A 20,508-nucleotide genomic window follows, 5' to 3' on the forward strand; every position below is an offset into this window, starting at 1 on the left:
TAAATGTCTGAATTTATTTTGAAGGTATGAAAGGCATGCTTTTAATTTTAAGGTGAAATTAGTTCTAAATTGATCAAATATGATTCCTGATTTTGAATCCAGATAAGCCTTTATTGAAAAACTATTCAATGAAATAAGTCAAACCTAAAATAAAAAAATACTTACGCGCCATAAATCACATACAAATAGAGTCGACATTTGCACTGAAAATTGCAATCAAATACACTGCACAAGCTAACTAATAATTAACACATTTTGTGAGATTGAAGAAACATTCTTACACACTAACTCATTCCTCACACATCACGCTAAAATCAGCACATTCCAAACGTTCTTTTATTAATGAAAAATAAAGATATTCATTAAGAGGTGCTACGACGCGCGTAGCATGCCCACCCCGTAGACGGTCTACGAGCGACTGACGTAGATGTAAAATGAAATTGGAATTTGGAGGGAAACCTGCGCATATCCCGGGCTACAGTTTAACATGTGGGTTAACAATGCGAATGTTCGTTTATTTATTGAATCTATTGTTTCATGCAAATTGGTGAAATTGGACTTATTGAAAACTTATTGAAAATAATACAATTAAGTAGGCGTAGAGTAACCTTAATTAAAAACACTAATTGATAAGTCCAGCTTTTATGAAACTTACCTGGGTCAACGCAAGTAGGTTTAACCTGCTAGTTTAGAAGATACGAATTATATTATGTGTGAGAGCTTGTAAGAGCATTTTCCAGGAGAGCATGAAAAAATTGGAGTTCCGTTAGCATGCATCTATAGTTCCTGATAAATAATATCTTTAAAATTATTATTAAAGAAATTACATAAATGTAGCTATTTAATTATTTATACTACTATTTACTATTTAAACTAAATGCTCATTTCGTATTCAGTGAAAGTTCCATTTTAATGTGCAATCATTACAACTCAACAAACATTTTTTTATAAAAAATTATGTTAATAGTAATTAAGTACATACATTTATAATTTATATATGCACAAAAATATGTACAAATTTCTTAAAGGATGAAATTATATTTTGTCGCCTTCAAAAACAAAGAGAAATCAAAAATGTTATTGTTGGATCATATTAAGTAAATCGTATTTAATCTGTGCTACAAGGGAGGTTCAAAGGGGATTAGGCTATTAAGGCCTTTTTTCTTTCAACTTTAAGCTCTACTGAAAAGTGAAGTATGATTATATTATTACCAAAAATTTTTATATTATAAGGTGCTATTTAAATTGATAACAAAAACTGAAAAGTTAATCAAAGGAAATTATAATTAAAATAGGAGATAAAAATGTAAAACTGTGTATATTTCGACCTTAAAAAGTTTTAATTTTATTAATTACTAGCGGTCCGCCCCGGCTTCGCCCGTGGTACATAATATTTACGTTTTCTCTACATAAAAACCATCCTCGTACTTCAAGGAATATAATAAAAAAAGAATGATCGAAATCGGTTCAGCCGTTCTCGAGTTATGCGCTTACCAACACATTTTGCGATTCATTTTTATATATAAGATTACTAGCGGTCCGCCCCGGCTTCGCCCGTGGTACATATTTACGTTTTCTCTACATAAAAACCATCCTCGTACTTCCAGGAATATAATAAAAAAAGAATTATCGAAATCGGTTTAGCCGTTCTCGAGTTATGCGCTTACCAACACATTTTGCGATTCATTTTTATATTATAGATAATGTCGGTATAGATATTATCACAATGATAGTTATATTTGTTTTACGTTTGATATCTTAATCCAAATTTATTGCTCTGATAAAAAATCGCGATACCGACAGACCAAATTATTAGACATGATATTTCAAAAAGATATGTTATTGATTAAAAAATAAAACAAATATATATTTAAAATAAAACACATTCTTTATTGCATAATAGATAATGTCACTATAAAAATATAAATATAAAATACTAGCGGTCCGCCCCGGCTTCGCCCGTGGTACATATTTACGTTTTCTCTACATAAGAACCATCCTCGTACTTCAAGGAATATAATAAAAAAAGAATTATCGAAATCGGCTCAGCCGTTCTCGAGTTATGCGCTTACCAACACATTTTGCGATTCATTTTTATATATAAGATATCTAGATATTTCACTTCCAAGTTAAACAAAGGTTATTTATTATAATATTTGAGAATATAATTGCCTATAATTTTCGCAGGACGTTTCTGCCACTCCGTCAAAACTTCCTTTTCAGGTGTTACCTAAAAGAAAGGAAAATATTAATTAAGAAATTAAAAGATAACTCTTTATAATCTATGGATTATAATAATATGTTCTATACATATATAATAAAATCGTAGGAAAATCAAAACTGTACATTCAATATTTTATGAAAAGAATGTTTGGGGCTTGGCTGGTGATCTACCATCTATCGTCTACCAAGCCAAAGATTTAGTTTTTAGAATTCTTGTCTGTTTGTCTGCACGCCGCAATCGCATTAATCCTATGTTCCTGTGGGAACATCGATTTAAAAAATATTTTACAACAGCTATCTGTCGGTGAAAGTCCCGTCAAATCGGTGAAGTCTTTACTGACAATAGACACTTAAATTGTATTATTGGTATAGATTTTGCATTATTATTACTATTGTGTCCCCTGTGAGCCCCCCCCCCCCCCCTGTGATGACTTTTTTTTGTTGTTTTTTTTTTATATTTCAATACACACCTGATCCCCCAACAATCGATCAAGTAACGTGACACACACATCAGCAGCCCGCACACCGGCTTCGTGGGTAAAGTGTGCGAATGCTGTGGCCTCCATCTCCATATTCTTTACACCTAATTGTAATAATTTCTGCAGGTATTTCTGTTTGTCTGCTTCTGTGTAGTCGCAGAACGCACCGTCCGTTCTCGCTTCACCTGAAAATATTTTATACTATTGCTAACCAAAATCAAAGACAAAAAACATACTAATATTTTTTGTTTTTTATTTTACGCGAGTATTATACATTTAGAAATTGAAGATTTCAACGGATTTTTAACGCGATTTATTAATTATATTATTTTCTCGAAAGCGTTAGACCGACGATTCGCACACTTTACAAAAAATTAAATAAAAATGTACTTTATTTTTTTATAATGCGGAAATACTACCGATTTGAAAAATTATTTCACTGTTGGATTTTTCATGCCTGAATATTATAGGCTACAATATAACAATATTATGTACAAAGTCGGGGCGCACCTTAAGTATATAATAATTATGTACTAGTAAAATATAGAAAATAAACTTACCTCTGTAAAAATCATTTGCACATAATGTAACTCCCAGATGAGTTTCAAAATCTTCGTCAACGGCGACTGACAAAAGTTCTTGGTTCAATCGTTTGTCAAAAGTGCATGGAAACTTTTTTTCCTCACCCAAAATTGCCTGAAAAATGATAATATAATAATTTTTTTCTGGATGTTTATAAATGAAATAATTTAGCTATTTTTGAAATGAAACTTTTTTAGGCGCGTTGAGAGTAAAATTTCATGGTCGTGTCATGGCAATACCGTCACGTCGTGGAGTAAGGAGACGCTTTTGGTGTCTTACCAAAGAAGTTTCACTTCTGACACGCTCTTTTCTGAAGTGGGACTTCTATAGACGCGTTGAGAATAAAATTTCAAGGTCGTGTTATGGCAATACCGTCATGGAGTGAAGCGACGATTTTGGTAACTTTGACTCAAGCCAAAGAAGTTTCACTTCTGACACATGTGCTCGGCTCGGCACACACTCTCTTCTTTTATTTTGAAGTGAAACTTCTATAGGCGCGTTGAGAGTAGGATCTCAAGGTCGCGACATGGCCATACCGTCATGGCCTTGCAAAAGAGGTTTCACTTCTGACACGTGTGCTCGGCATACACGATTATTTATTAACTTACGAGCTTATATGTTTAACTTACGAGCTTATAACACATTTCCAGAGTATCGCTTATACCAGACGACGATATAACCACAGCGCCCGGCGTCACTCCGATCCCACCGCTGGTACCGAGCCGAAATATTATGGGATCTTTAGCTTTGGCATAGTGTAGTAACTTCAATATCTCCTCTAGAGCTATCGTCATAGATGGAACGCCAATACCATGCTGTAAATATAATTATTATATAGTGCGTATAATATATTTACATATATTATATGTAATGTGTAATAAGATGTTGATTTTCTTTAAAACAGTATTTATAAGTTTTTGTGGTGTACCTAAGTATATTTCCACTTTCAAATCTTGATGACTCAATGATTTTTTTTGAAGTGAAAACTTCTTTAGTGGCGTTGAGCACTTTTTCTGTAATGGGTATAAAATCTTAAACTCGCGTCAGGTCACGTGTCCTGATCGAAAAAGCGTAAGACGGATACTATTCCAAAATATCAAACATGCTCAACGTTAATAATCAAGTTTTCACTTCTGCCGGCACTCCCGGAGTGCAACTCGTCTTTTTTTTATATAAACACGAGTTTTGGCTTAATTCAACCTTATGTTATACTAGCTCACCGCCCGCGGCTTCGACCGCTTCGTGTAAAACCTAATAATTTATATACTGAAACCTTCCTCTTAAAAATAATTTCTGTAGTTATCTGGAATTCCATTCAAAATGATTATAGTTACTGTATAATAAACTGTATGGAAAAGGTATGAGCCTTTTATAAATAAAATAAAATGTTATTTCAGCTGAAATTTCATAAGCGTATTAATAGCATTTACTTACACTAAGACACAAAACGGGGCCAACTTTATATAGTGCGTATCTGTGACCCTGTTTAACAATATTCTTGAAGTCACACTGTATATCTAGTATATTAGCCATATGCTTTGCAATTTCCTTCATTCTGTATTTCGTACCACCCATACATACAAACTGAAATAATTTAATTATATTATGCTTAAATATAACTGGTTTGTCTAAACTTTGTTAAAATAAAAAAATTATAATCCATCCTGCTGGCTTTTATTCAAAATGCATTTTTTTATTTTTAAACCTTTTGCTTTTTAGGAACTATTTTGTTTAAAAGTCTCCATAAAACATAAATAACTTTACGAAACCTAAAGAGTATATATACTATATAATACATGGTTTCTATGAGAAACAGAAACAAGAATAACTTACTTTAACATCACCAAACATTGCTTTCAGATCATGGGTCTTTGTGTCCAACCCCAAATGGTACAGTACATCATACTCCAATTTTAATAGATGCTTATTTCTGAGTCGCAATGTCCCATCATCATTTCTATACAAAAGAAAATATATTATATATATATTTTAGTAGCAGCGCCTCGCGGTTTTACTCACGCGCATGAATGAGTTTATCCTTTAATACCTAATGTTCCTGTGGGAATGTCGGTATATAAATAGCCCAAGTTACTCCTTATAACAACAGTTATTTGTCAGTGAAGTGCTAGAAGCAGAATAGTAGAATGCGAAACTGAAATATCCTCTGTGTAAGTATATTATACTAGCGGTTCGCCCCGGCTTTGCTCGTGGTACATATTATAGCCTTCCTCAATAAATGGGCTATCTAACACTGAAAGAATTTTTCAAATCGAACCAGTAGTTCCTGAGATTAGTGCGTTCAAACAAACTCTTCAGATTACCTGTGCGTGTTCTGCGAAGGAGGCGATAGAAATATACAATAATAACGTGATAATAACAAATTAAAGAAACAAAAAGTTTAGGAAGATAGAATAAAATAGTAAATTTACTTTGGATAATCTCGCTTTTCACGAGCAATCCACTTAACCTTGCAGTTTTCGTAATGTTCCTCCCAGTCAGGCCGTGTTTTGAGGATATAGTCACATGTACACTCCATCTTATATCTGAAAAAAAAATCTTCATAATATTGTTAACAATACGTGACGCCAGCAAGCAACAAGCCGTGAATTTTATAACTTCAACATTAGTTCAAAAAAATATTTTATTATGAAATGGCATGTATTTAATTACTATATAGCTGACCCGACAGATGTTGTCCTGTCTTCGTGTAATTTGTCAAACCCGTCAACTTTTTATTTTATAAGATCCTTCTCCTGACAATAATGAATACATCAAAATAAGCATTATCAAAATCGGTCCAGCCATTAACGCGTGATGCCGTGCCTAAGGGAAATAGGGATTCATTTTTATATATAGATTCCGGTTTCCACTACCGGAATACGAAAAACTGGATCACCAAGGAAATATTTAAAGGAGAAATCACTACAACTAATCTCTAATCTAAATTGAGTTTGGATGTAAAATGTAAATTGTAATTTGGCGGGAACCCAAACTAAATATTTATCTGTCAATTGTCATTCATAAATGAAGTTATCACTTGTCAAGTCAACTGACTGCTGACATATCTGATATCTGACACGTGCTGACGTTTAATAAATCACTTTGGGGTTGCTATCTCGAAATTAAGAAATATTTATCGTGCAGGCCATCTGCGAAATTTACAGTTAAAATCTGTGGTTAAAATACTATCTTCTCAGAGTGGGAAACGGTTAAAACAACACCGCTGATGATGACTATTGTGGAGAAAATCTCACCTACATTGTTCACCTACATTTTTACGTAATTCTATAGACTCTACCATGTCATGGTGTATCGTGATGGTCTAATAATAATGATGACCAGACAATAATTTATTAATGCTTTGGCATTCTCTGTATATGCACAGTAGGTACCTATATGTCTACATAGTAATAATTTAAGTAGTTTGTAATGTAATGTATATGTGTGTGTTAATATGTATATTAGTATAGTTCTATTGCTTTGAATAAAATGCAGTCTAAAAAAAGTCAACAATCGGAATTAAGTGTTTCATTAACCACCAACCTTTACATTAAATTATGCATACCTAGACAGTAGACTAGTTCCGATATGTTTTGGTAACAGAAAAAATAGTACGTAACTACAGTAAAAGGTATTGGAAAGGGAAATAAGTATAACAATAAAAACTGGAAAAGTTCCAGTCAGACTCGCGCACCGAGGGCTCCAGAAAAACCTTTTTTTATTAAGTACCTATGTTGTACCTATAACAAACATTTAATGATTTATTTATTCAATTAGACTTCCGCTGGAAGTTCTTTTGAATCGTCATAACATAGTTTTACCATTTATCCCCGATTCAGAAAGCAGACTTTATAGCGTTTCCTACTGTAACAAAAAAAAAAGCGGCAATGTGCGAATCAGACTCGCGCTCCTAGGCTCCCGTACAAACAAATTTGTTTGAGTTCCCGATTACTTACAATAACTTAATTATGGTGCTCCAATAAACATGAATCTTGATTCTTAATGATTATTATCCGACTACGGCGAAGCAAATTGTCCGATTCAGACCTACCCGATACGGACATAATTTCATAATAATAGATAGAGTTTAACTTCAAACATCTCGACACGATTTAATAAGCACATTTATTAAATTACTAGCGGGCTTCGCCCGTGTTACATATTTACATTTTCTCTCCATAACCATCCTATTACTTCAAAGAATATTAAAAAAAAATTAACGAAATCGGTTCAGCCGTTCTTGAGTTTTCTCGCTTAGCAGCACATTTGGCTATTCATTTTTATTATATAAATTAATTATTAAAAATGTGTACTCACATGAACTAAGAACACAAGAACACTAAGAATAAATGACACTAAAATAAATTAAAGTACACGCAGATATTATATTATAATAAAATTATCTAATAAAATTATGAAATAAGATAAACTTTGATTAGATATGACTAGTGGGTGTGGTGCTGTCCACAGAACAACTAATAATATTATTATGTTGCAGTCGCGTCGTTAATGAGTCAGTCATACAATATGTTGGTCGTTTACGAGACAAATTCTTTGAGTGTTGCTATATCGCATTAAAATTAGACCCCAAAGGAAAAATATGTAACTAACCGATATTGAAAATATCATTTTTGTAGCCTTTTTTTTCTATCGACGGTCAAAAATTACCAAATCACGTAATATTCTTATATATATCTTGAAATATGAAAATACACATACACATTTTTAATATCAAAATTACAATAACAAGTAATTAACTAAATTAATTTGTTTTTGATAATAACCTGGTGAAAAAAATAAAAATGCCCAATTATTATGTTTAACTAGCTTTCCGCCTGCGGCTTCGCCCGCGTTTTCAAAGAAAAACCCGCATAGTTCCCGTTCCCGTGTGATTTCCGGGATAAAACCTATCCTACGTGTTAATCTAAGTTACCATATTCTATATGTGTGCTAAATTTCATAGTAATCGATTCAGTAGTATTTGCGTGAAAGTGTAACAAACATACACATACACATCCATCCAGCATCCTCACAAACTTTCGCATTTATAATATTAGTAGGATTTATCTTGTATTATCTTAGCGAGATCGTTAAATCGAATATTAGGTACCAAAAGACTCGACGCTTTGTAGAGATTTATAGGAAATGGGTTAGTAGCTACATGTCTTCTTGTGGGATTTCCGGGATAAATCTATCCTAGTTAGATAACATACCAAATTTGAATTAAATCCATGACACACAGACAAAAATTCTAAAAGCTATTTTTTTGGCTTCAAACTCGACTGTAAATCACGCCCCAAGTATTATGGTCTAAGATCCGAATATAGGTCGACCTGCACCGGCGTGATAATAGAATGAGACCAATTTTATAATAAAATGTAGTCTATTAAAAAATCTATTAAAGATGGGTTGACTGAAAAAATCCTGGACAGGACATTTTTATTAATTTTTAAAAAAAGTTTTTTTAATTAATTGCAGTACTTATCAAGATAATAAAAAAAAATATAATAGACTTGAAGTATGAAACCGACAGAATGTGCAGTCATAGTGTTTTCTAATATTTACCTGGACAAACTGCTAGGTTGGCAGTATAAACAGGCATGTCCGTACTCCGTACCAGTTACTTTCACTTGATGGGATGATAGAAAAAAAAATATATCAGCATGAGCGCTGTTTTATAACAAAACTGTTTATTGTCTCAACACTGCATAAAAAAAATAAAAAGAGTGTAAAAAGATTTTTTTTAATAATTAACTAAAAATATTCTGTCCAGGATTTTTTCAGTCAACCCATCTTTAATAGATTTTTAATAGACTACATTTATTATAAAATTGGTCTCATTCTATTATCACGTCGGTGCAGGTCGACCTATATTCGGATCTTAGACCATTATTTTACAAAAATATTCAATGTAGGTACAGTTTTGACTCTTTGCACGTAAATTTTAAATAAGGAATGCCATGACTGAAAAAAATTACTGAGTCTATCATTTCTGACAGTTTTATATAACATTTTTAGATGGAGATGCGTTTTTAAATTCCTTTCAGTTTATTATTATATTTAGTTTTTAGATTATTTTTATCTTTAGATATATTTCTACCAACATAAATCATGCCCGAGTAAGTGTGAAATTTTACATTGATAATATAATACTATCTATACAGTATACTCAATATGGTATAAATGCCAAAATCTGTAGGTATGTGTCTGTCTGTCTGTTACACCTTCACGGCTAAACCCAGCACCGATTTGAATTCGAACATTTGCATTGGCCTGAAAATAATTAGACACTTCTGGGTCAAACTTACTTTTTAATGTATGTAGGGTAGATGTAGAGACACCAATTAGTTATGAAAATAAATATCGCTACAAATATTGAATGCGAATTAAAGTAAATATTGTCTCTAGACAATAATCCAGGAGGCGCGACCACCCTGTGTTGGCGTTTAAAAAAAAGAGCTTGTGTGCCGAACACACGTGTAAAAACTAATCAAAAATACCAAAATCGTCGCCTTACTCCATGACATAACGGTATTGCCATGGCGCGACCTTGTAATTTTACGCTCAACGGGCTTAAAGAACTTTCACTTCAATAAATAAGACCAGGTTCTAACTTATCTATGTGTATAGGTGTGTGCCCTGCCCTGCCGCAGCGCCCTGCGCGCCCACTGCTGGCATCAAGTCCGGCCCTCGCGATGGGAAGCCCTTGGACGGCAAGCAAGAGCTCAGCTGCATGTGCCGCTCGTGCTGTTGCGGCAAACCACCGATTGTTAAACCGGTAAACATTTTCTTTATCCCTCCACTTAGAAGGTCATAAGCCTCGTGTCTTCTCTATGTGTGTCACAATGTTAGTTACCATATTCCTCCGAAACGTCTGTGTATAAAGGCTATGAAACTTTGTGATTGATTAAGATGTGCTATGAAGGTGCGGTGGCGCAAAGTGTACGAGGACGACGGATCGAGCTATGTGATGTATCGATCTGCTCTGTACGTAGCACCGAGCACACATCCATAGCTCGCATCCAAAGCCTGTGCCTGAGCTGTATTCATAGGACGTATTCTTCCATATAAAAAAACATATACATTGTATATTAGATGTATATTAGATGAGACAGTTTTGCACCAGTGCTTCACTATGTGCATTAATGTATATGATTGGTGGATAACAAACGAATCCACAGCAACGTAGCATAGCACATCTCTCGTGGATAAACACCCAAAATTTACCATTATAATAATTACAGTGCTACAAGCAACCGAGAATCCCCGATTCGTATGCTCCTCGACGATGTTACATGAAGCCTACGGCTCGAGTAGAGAACTGCACTACATACAATATGTCGTATCTACCGGTTGATGGATGTAAGAATCTTCGTGGAGAAGCGAAGAAACCAGAACCCAATTTGGTGCCAAGCTGTGAGCCAATGGAATCGTGTACTGTTCAAAAGGTATCATCATCATCATCATCATCATCATCATCAGTAATTTCAAAATTGCTTCAGAAGTTTATCTGGACATAAGTCTTTTACATTGTCTTGTTTTAAGTGTCTATTTTTCGCACGTCTTCCCGTGACCACGCTAGCTGCAAAATGTGCTAAAGGTCGGGATTATAATATTATGATGAATAAATCGCGTTTAAAATTATTTTCGCTTTGCAAAATTTACAATTTAGCATATTTTTTTTAGCTATCTTTCCTGCCGAACCCGGTATGCGTGACGCAGCCGATCCGTCCGTGCCACCACGACATGTGGGGGCAGGGCCCGATGCAGAACCTCACCACGCAGCGGCACGACTATGTGCCGAAGCCCTGTGTGCTCAGAGAGAGCTGCAAGCCTCCAGCGAAGTTTCACTGTGTGGACCAGCCCTTTGAAAGTGAGGGCATTCAGTTACTATTTTTGAAGTGAAACTTCTTTAGGCGCGTTGAGAGTAAAATTTCAAGGTCACGTCATCGCAATACCGTTACGTCATGGAGTAAGGCGACGATTATGGTATCGAAATGTGGTATAGGCCATCTTTTGTAGGCATTATTTCTCATTGTCTTAACTACACCAGTTATAATACTGCATTATTTATGAGTATGTTAGTCTGCGTTAGCTCAGGCGTTAGCCAGCAATAAACGGGCACTTTTAAATATGTCTTCTTCCTCTAAAGAAATACTGATCAAATATATTTCCAGATCGCACAGTTAACAAGCTATCCTATTTACCTCCGGATAAGATGGAACCAGTCAAATCGTACGCACCAGAGCGTTGTTACGAAAAGCCAGCGGCCAAAATGGAGTCGAGTACAACGCACAAGCTCAGCTTTATGCCAAATCAGGTAGACCCGCGTCTTCTGCCAATCCGCAACTCTTTAAAAATTATATTTATAAAGCATTTGAATGCCATAAAACCAAAATATCAAATTCAACAAAACAACGTTCCATCGGGATCGTTACAATATTGAAATTATTGAAATAATGTTTCATATTAGGACAGGTAAAACTGAAAGAAGAATAAATTCGGTTGCTCTGGCGGGATCGCGGGTGGCCGAGTTGGTCAAGGCGTCGCGTCACCCCGGATTGGCAAAAGACGAATCGAATTTTTTCTACTCTTTATATTAACTAATACGTTGTTGTTTCAAGCTGATGCCGAAAGAGCCTCTACCATGGGCCTGTAAGGGGCAGTATCAGAAACCGTGCCAGAAAATAGAAGACAATACTACATACAGCATGAGGTAAGTATAATATGTATTCATATTTATTCATATTATCAGCTGGTAAAATATCGCAGCGTAACTGCTGGGTTCTTTGAACTTGGATTAACTCATAGGATAGCTTTTATGCCGAAAATCCAACGAGAACGGGAACTATGCGGGGTTTCCTTTGCCTACGCGGGCGAAGCTGCGGGCGAAAAGCTAGTTGGTAAATAGATATCATAAAGAATGAAATAAATGATGAAAACTAAATATCAAATTAAAGCCTATTTATTTATTTCATAATATTTCCATTATGCAATTTTAAATCTATTACCTAAGACCTATGAAATGTCTCTTGTAGTTGTAGGTACCTATGCGGAAACAATGATTAGGACAAAACCTGGGGCCGTATAATGACCTCTTATTTTCAGTCAGGTCAATTCACGGCGTAAACAGTCTGGAAATAACAGGTGATAATATGGCCCCAGCAACAGACAACGAATAGAATAATACCATTATAACAATCAAACAATCATTTATCTATTACAACGGAATAGCTTTACAGCTGTAGTTTTGATAACTGTAATTTATTATCTTATGACCCAAAAAATAAGGGCATTCTAGTGCAAGGATATTTGTCTTAAGTATAAATATTTATCACTGCTTCTCAACCTTTATAAGACTCTTCTCCTCACAATAACGAACACACCAAAATAAGAATTATCGAAATCGGTCTAGCCGTTCACGCGTGATGCCGTGACCAAGGGAAATAGGGATTCATTTTTATGTATAATACAGAGATAGAGATTATAACTCAAAGTAAATTTGATTGTTTATTTCAGCTTCCTAAACCCAGCCAGTGATTGCCGCCGCTGCGCCATTCTACCAAATAGTTGTACGAATCCCGTCACGGCGTCCAAGCGATTTGAAACGCAAACCATATACAAGAACAGGTAAATAGGGGTGAAAATTGTATGAACATTTTTAGGATGAAATATATGATTTTGAATGGATTTAAAACGCGATTCATTATGAAAAGGTGGGATAAAAATATATATCTAGGTAAGGAAGAAACCACGAAGTGTCTTAATAATTCGATTGTAAATGTTCAAAACAGGTAAGCTTAGTGATATTTTTCTAAAGATCATTATTATTGCTATGAAACATACATACATTATTGTGATAATTCTCTATTAAAATATAACAAAGAAAATCGGCGGCGAGTACCAACCCTGAGCTCTCCCTTGCAAGCAAAGTGCGGCTTTCAAGAATAGGCTATTATTTATGCCTAAAGTTGACTTTTGTTAGGGAGTGAACCTTACGTAGTACTATTATAATATATTCTGTAGTTTAACTTAACTACATAATTCCTCAATACCTGATAACTGATTAACCTATATATTTCAGTTATCTGCCAGCAACTGCACCTATACCGCAACCGGTCAAGCCGGTACCCAACCTGGTGCCATCCACCGCTTTGATGGATGGAGACACTGTTCATAAGGTGGGCGGGACATTTTTATTCATATCATATACTAAAATATATAAAATGTTACTATTCAAATATATAATAATATTATGTTATTTTGGTCATAATTTAGTTTGTGCAAGTGTTATAAATAAATAAATTAATTAAAAAGAGCGTGTGTGCCGAGAACACGTGTCAGATGTTAAACTTCCTTGGCAAAATTCAATGATAACAAAATCGTCGCCATTCTCACGACGTGACGGTATTGCCATGACGCGACCTTGAAATTTTACTCTCAACGCGCCTAAAGACGTTTCACTGAGCAAGTGATCAAGGCGATGATTTTGGTATCTTTGAATCTTGCCAAAGAAGTTTCACTTCAGACACGTGTGCTTTACACAGTGCTTTTTATTTTCTTCTTGCTCTCATTCCAGCTTTCCTTCCTGCCGAACCCGGTATGCGTGACGCAGCCGATCCGTCCGTGCCACCACGACATGTGGGGGCAGGGCCCGATGCAGAACCTCACCACGCAGCGGCACGACTATGTGCCGAAGGCGGCGGTGCCACGGGAGTCTTTCAAACCGGCGCACAAGTTCCACTGTGTGGAACAGCCTTTTGAAAGTTTGTGCTTTTGGTTTTGTAGCGTTCATTATTATCATCATCAGGATATATTATGTATCCACTGCTGGGTCACGGGCCTCCTATGAAAGTGTACAGGCCATAATCGCTAACGCTGGCCAAGTGTGCGTTGGCGGATGACGTGTCGTCGAACTTTTGTACCTAGCGCATTCAAATGTGAAATTTTAAAGAATTACTAAATATTGAATTTAACAAAGACCGCTTTCTATATCTTATCTTATATAATATAAAATTCTCGTGTCACAATGTTAGTCTGCATACTCCTCCGAAACGGGTGGACCGATTCTCATGAAATTTTCTGTGCATATCGGGTAAGTCTGAGAATCGGCCAACATCTATTTTTCATATGTACCACGGGCGAAGCCGGGGCGGACCGCTAGTATACTATATATTGTAATCATTGATATAGGTAATATGTCATATTGGTTGAGATGCTTGTTTAATCGTTCACATTTTATGTGTCTGAGGGACGACTATAAAAAGAGTAGAAAAAATCCCATTGCTCCGACGGGATCATGTCTGAGAGGGTAAGCGCTTACCGGGTAGATATGGCAAAAAGACGCGGGTTTGAATCCCGCCTCGTGATCCAATTGTTTCGATTCTTTAAAATTTCTCAGTTTGTGCTTTATTTTTTATTTTTATTAAAATTAGGTATTAATTATTCTGTCACTAGATCGCACTGTGAATCGTATGTCCTTCCTGGACCCAGGGAAAGTGCCTATACCGACTTCATACGCACCCAACAGAGGATATGAAAAGCCAAGTGGTTAGTACTAAAAAAAATTATGTTTTTATCGCTCACGTGTTATTCCGATGTATAAACTATATTCGTATAAAGTTTCATCCAGATCCGATCAGTAGATTTTTCGTGAAACTGTAACAAACATCCATACATCCATCATCATTTAAAGAATTAGCACAGATAATATAATTGTAGTATTAGTATGATAGACATAAGAAAATAAACGATTGAATAAAAATAATAATAGATAGAGTCAAAATTTACTTACTTAAGTAACTACCTACTTATTTAGTTGAGCTTAGATTTGATGGTCTACTCGAATTAGAACAATTATTGTGTAGTCTGTAATTGTGTCTAGAATGAGTCAAAAAATATGACTATAAATTTTATTAACAATGATGAAAAATAATATTATATAGAGCGAAAATTTTGTCGCGTCGGTATCGTGCTGTGACATTGGAATTCGATTATTCCAAAGCCATGTTTAGAAACATGACCGTAGAAATAAGGTCAATGTGCATGTACGCTAAATATGCGATTACGTTGCACATGCACACTAACACAGATTAGATAATAATTATGTACTTACTACATGATTACATGATGAGATCGTGTTACCATTGCAAGAAAATTTCCAACAAAACGTGGAGAATTATGAGGCAATAAAAATACTCGATTTACACCCAGTTTAAATGGACAGAATTAATTCTATTCTCACACAGACAACTTGTTTTTAAGTTTATCTTTAAACTATATTATTATTAATTACTAGCTTTCTATATTTAAATAAATGATATACTTAAGTAATAAAACTATCCTCATGAATCGTTCTATCTATTAAAAAAAAAACGCAAAATTCGTTGCGTGATCGTTTTTAAAGAGCATATATATATAGGGATATAGGGACAGAGAAATAGACTTTTTTATTGCTATGTATCTTTATTTATACAATTTTCCGTACACTGTGATGGATATTTGAAATTTGTATTATTTATTCTAGCTAAAATGGAGAGCAGCACGACACAGAAGATGTCGTACCAGCCCGTGTGCGCGCCGGCGCCGCAGCGGCCGCCCTGGGCCTGCAAGGGGCAGTATCAGAAGCCGTGTCAAAAGGTAAGACATAAACAAACGTACATACATATATATGCATGCATTTTAGATGGACACATTTACGCAAAATCATACATTAAGTATACATATTACTTACAGACTGTATAAGTGTATACAAACGTACAAATCTACGTACTAACCTACATACAGCTTACATTAGATGAGTACATTTACGCAAAATCATACATACAACATACCTACAATCTACATACATCTTACGTTTTAAAGGTGCATTTACATCAAACGAGCGAATGCTCATTCTAACCCCACTATGTCTAATTATTTTAGTGTAAACTGGCGTTGTTCATAATGCGTTCGAAAAGATTCTATGCAGTGTTCTAATACTGAACAACACTGAATACGAATTTTCCTTTACACTAAAAGAGCACGAATGAATACTCTTGCTCTACCTCTAGGTACATAATTTATTAAAAAAGCTTCTTTATTACTCAGCTGGAGGGTACAACAATATACCGGTCGTCGTTCCTGCCACCCGGCGAGGACTGCACGGAATACATCGACCCCTGCTCGTATGGTGATTGCAAACGTAAGTTATTTTATTAATTTTAAACACATACTTCTATACTATACTTCTTTACATGTAAAAAACAGTAGGTAATCATAGTGTTTTCTTGTGTTTGAAGGTAATACTGGCATAAAAATGCCAGTATTATGCCATTTAGAAATTAAAGACTACTAACGGATTTTAAACGAAATTTATTCATAATAATATACTATTATTTAACTAGGTAAACATGCTTTATAATGTAAATATATAGTTACCAATAGTTGTATACGTAGTATATTATTATTAGTCTGTGCCAATAGTATAGTATAGTACCAGTATAATTATTTAAAAGCTATTCTGACAAACTAAATCCATACATACTAATATTATAAATGCGAAAGTAACTCTGTCTGTCTGTCTGTTACTCAATCATGCCTAAACTACTGAACCAATTTGCATGAAATTTGGTATGGAGATATTTTGATACCCGAGAAAGGACATAGGCTACCTTTTATTGCGAAATATGTACCACGGGCAAAGCCGGGGCGGACCTCTAGTTCAATATAATAATATCATCTAAATTCTATATCCATTCAACTGCTGCTTCGTGATATTGCAAATTATGATTTTTAATTTTGAAGTAAACGATATTAAGACAGTGCGCGCACGAGCAACTTTGTCTCCGCAACTATTTTGTCTCTCCCACCTATGGGCTAGTATGAAAGTGCGCGCACGTAGCGACGCAACTCCCCATACAAATTGATGGGAGAGACAAAATAGTTGCGGAGACAAAGTTGCTCGTGCGCGCTCGCTCTAAAAGTTTACTTTTCTTTGATTTCAGCCTGTGACTGTATGTGCCCAGCTGAATGCATAGCGACAGACCCTTGCGCTTGCAATTTCCCAAGAGCCGAATGTTGCAGCTAGCGGCCATTTTATGTTGTGACGTAACGACGTAAACAAGATGGCGCGTTTTGTGTCGTGGCGTAAATTGTATTTGAAATGTTTTTCGAATTTTTATAAATTATTTTTCGAGTGAACTGAAAGGATGAGATTTTTTGATAAAGGTTTTGACTATGTATGATAGTGTACCTAGATTTACCATCTTAGTGATTATACTTTTGTTGATAACAGTATTTAATAAAGTGGTTATTACTTATAGACCGGGAGATACTGACACAAAATTTCGAGTCATTTGTAACAAGGATGGCGGTTCTACAGGGGTCTTAGTACGCAATGACAAAAAGAAAAATGATGGTGTGAACGCTGGTACCGGTGGCTTAGTCGCGTGGGCGTTTGTCGAACTCGTCGGAAAAATAGCGAAAGTCAAACGATTTGTAACACAAAAATTTTAGAATTTACCGATAGCCCATAAAAAAGTAGTAGGCGGTAGTGTCATGCCATACTTTTCCGGTGTGACTTACAGCCCGCCATACCGATGCGAATGTGTTGATTTAAATAAAACAATCATTCAACCATTTGTACCAGGCTAACTTTTGCACAGGTAACTATCGTCGTGCAGCCATTTACGAAAATCGCCATGCCATACTTTTCGGACGATTCCAAATGGTCGCCATACCGCCGAAAATCTGCAAAAAATTTTTATTTCGCCAAACTTTTTGTACCAGTATTGCATTTGGATTTTTGGAGAGTATTTGATAAAATGTGACCATTATTATATTTGCCATACTTCTAGTAGGGGGAAAAAGTGCTGTCATACTTGAAAACTTAATTTATTATTAATTTATATAAGTGAAGATTTCCAACACATAGATCTTTGAAATTTTGTATTTATATTTTTTGATCCTCAAACTTACAGGAAAAATAAGTGCCATACTGTTACAAATCGTTTGACTTTCGCTATTTTCCGACGAGTTCGACTAACGCCCACGCGACTAAGCCGCCGGTACCAGAGTTCACGCCATCGTTTTTCTTTTTGTCATTGCGTACTAAGACCCCTGTAGAACCGCCATCCTGTTACAAATGACTCGAAATTTTGTGTCAGTATCTCCCGGTCTATTATGTCTTTTGTTTTATTTAATGAAACGCAAGTTTAGTGGTTTGAAAATCTTTATTTTTTCAACAAATAACACAAATTTTTTTGCTTCATACATACTTATTAATTATTATAGTCCATAGTGGCTAGTTATATAAATACACATATCGCTGAGAAGTATTTAAAACTGTAATCTTAATTTTGGTACTAATTATACCATCTAAAGCGCGTCACATACGGTGAAGATACTATAATATTTTATCATAAGATACTGTAATATTTTATACAGGGTTACTTGTAAAACACCGGCAACCTCGCAGGACAAGATAGCTAACATCATAAGTAACAACATTTGTTCTACGACTTTTGATAATTTGTTAGATTTTATTTTCATACAAAAATAAATATTCATTTAATTTTCCGTCTGAATATTATAAACTCTACGCCTCCCAAAAATTACGTAAACAAAAAGCGAATGAGAGGGGGAAGGGGGCGTCGCGTCGTCCATCCGATAATTAATAGAACATAGACTTACAAATGTAAGGAGAGTACAATAAAAGTTTAAAAAATCATTTAAAAATAATTTATTGCGTTATGCCAAAAGTCGTAGAACAAATGTTGTTACTTATGATGTTAGCTATCTTGTCCTGCGAGGTTGCTGGTGTTTTACAAGTAACCCTGTATAACAGTATCTTTCTGCACCGCACTGTACCGCCATCCTGTTACAAATGACCCGAAATATTGTGGGTCATTTATAAACAGGATGGCGGTTCTACAGGGGTCTTAGTACGCAATGACAAAAAGAAAAATGATGGTCAGAACGCTGATACCGGATACCATATTATAGGATAAAATATTATAGCATCTTCACCGTGTGTGACGCGCTTTAGGGCGTTTGTCCACTACAAGGAATTTTACGGTCCGGCATTCCGATTTTTTACGGTCCGGTATGGCACGCAATTAATCTAAATACAAGCTTGTGCACTATACGTAATTTTACTGTCCGACATTTTACTTTTCCCTATTCCGGATGGTTTTTTGAGTTTACGAGTCGCTGTAGGTATAATTGTTTTCGAGTGCCCACTTGCTTAGATTTTACTCTTTTTATTGCATAATATGCCAATTGAAAGCAAGCTCTTGTTTTACTTTCTTTTAGCTGGCAATGAGATTTGAGAAGTCGGTATTGTTATTTTATATACATTGACCAAGCATTGACCTATAATTATTATCTAAGTAAGTGTTGGTAAGTTAAAGTTCAAGTGGAAATAGCTTAAGCTCCTCGTCACCGATTAAAATAAATAAGTGAAACACGCATTTTAAATCTCTTACGGAACTTTACTTTTTATTATAACGAAGTAATATAATATTTCACCTTCTATATTTTTACTCGTTTCTTGTAAAATGCAAAAACAATCATTTATGATAGCATTATACCGCCATACTTCCTTGAACTGTACCGCACTGATCCGAGTAAAGACGGACAGGTGCACAAGCAATTCATCGGTTTTTTCATGCCACACCGGACCGTAAAAAATCGGAATGCCGGACAGTAAAATTCCTTGTAGTGCACAAGCGCCCTTATTCTAACACTTACAATATTGTCCTTCAAATTAAATACCTACATCAGTAAGTAGGTATGTTGGTGAAAAATTAATTTACAAGTTGGTTAGTAATGAAATGAAATGGACATCGAAGTGAAACAATATTATTTTTTAGCAATCGTTCAGTCTTTACAAAACGACCTATAATACTTAACACCTTAACCATGTTTCATATATTATAATATAACTACGTTACAGAACATAGAATTGATGAATAGTATTTTATATAATGAAAGAAATTGTTTTCCTAGAAATACATATATAATAAGAATTTTTTTAAACCTTTTTTGCCAGAAATAGATAAATTATAGTAATTACATATTAATTAGGTTTTGATATAATAATAATTGTGTACAGAAGCTTAGTGGGTTGTTTTTGTAAATGTGCCTTAAGTATTTAGATATTTACTGTACCTACATATTATTTTACTGTAACATTATTTACATATAGATATTCCAAAACCACGCAATTTGGACTAACTAAAAC

The 20,508-nt window shown here is 34.9% G+C and overlaps 2 protein-coding genes across 2 annotated transcripts; one reads left to right on the forward strand and one right to left on the reverse strand.

The window, feature by feature from the left end:
- Positions 1-1,931: 1,931 nt before the first annotated feature.
- On the reverse strand, positions 1,932-5,826 carry LOC149898589 (uridine phosphorylase 1-like). Its single transcript, XM_090114967.1, has 7 exons — positions 5,714-5,826; positions 5,118-5,241; positions 4,719-4,868; positions 3,914-4,099; positions 3,263-3,398; positions 2,694-2,887; positions 1,932-2,230 (listed from the first exon to the last, which is right to left on the reverse strand). The coding sequence occupies exons 1-7, from the start codon at positions 5,818-5,820 to the stop codon at positions 2,141-2,143; spliced, it is 987 nt and encodes a 328-aa protein (XP_089971093.1). The 5' UTR covers positions 5,821-5,826; the 3' UTR covers positions 1,932-2,140.
- A 3,569-nt stretch (positions 5,827-9,395) lies between these two features.
- On the forward strand, positions 9,396-17,580 carry LOC149898590 (uncharacterized). Its single transcript, XM_090114835.1, has 13 exons — positions 9,396-9,403; positions 9,915-10,062; positions 10,529-10,732; positions 10,971-11,157; positions 11,462-11,604; positions 11,909-12,000; positions 12,804-12,914; positions 13,369-13,465; positions 13,864-14,050; positions 14,742-14,834; positions 15,811-15,923; positions 16,374-16,467; positions 17,270-17,580. Exons 1-13 carry the CDS (start codon positions 9,396-9,398, stop codon positions 17,350-17,352), a joined length of 1,560 nt encoding a protein of 519 aa, XP_089970961.1. The 3' UTR covers positions 17,353-17,580.
- The last annotated feature ends 2,928 nt before the right edge of the window (positions 17,581-20,508 follow it).

This window comes from Colias eurytheme, chromosome 22 (assembly GCF_061535395.1).
Source record: "Colias eurytheme isolate Ceu_HAF_F1 chromosome 22, ilColEury1 Martin Lab GWU primary, whole genome shotgun sequence".
Classification (NCBI taxonomy): Eukaryota; Metazoa; Arthropoda; class Insecta; order Lepidoptera; family Pieridae; genus Colias; species Colias eurytheme.

Coding starts and splice junctions, on each gene's coding strand:
- LOC149898589 (XM_090114967.1), bottom strand. CDS start 5,820: ATGGAGTGTACATGTGACTATATCCTCAAAACACGGCCTGACTGGGAG. Junction 5,242..5,713: donor GAAAAGCGAGATTATCCAAA/GTAAATTTACTA, acceptor TCTTTTGTATAG/AAATGATGATGGGACATTGC. Junction 2,231..2,693: donor ATCGATTGTTGGGGGATCAG/GTGTGTATTGAA, acceptor CCTTTCTTTTAG/GTAACACCTGAAAAGGAAGT.
- LOC149898590 (XM_090114835.1), top strand. Junction 12,915..13,368: donor CAAACCATATACAAGAACAG/GTAAATAGGGGT, acceptor TATATATTTCAG/TTATCTGCCAGCAACTGCAC. Junction 13,466..13,863: donor ATGGAGACACTGTTCATAAG/GTGGGCGGGACA, acceptor CTCTCATTCCAG/CTTTCCTTCCTGCCGAACCC.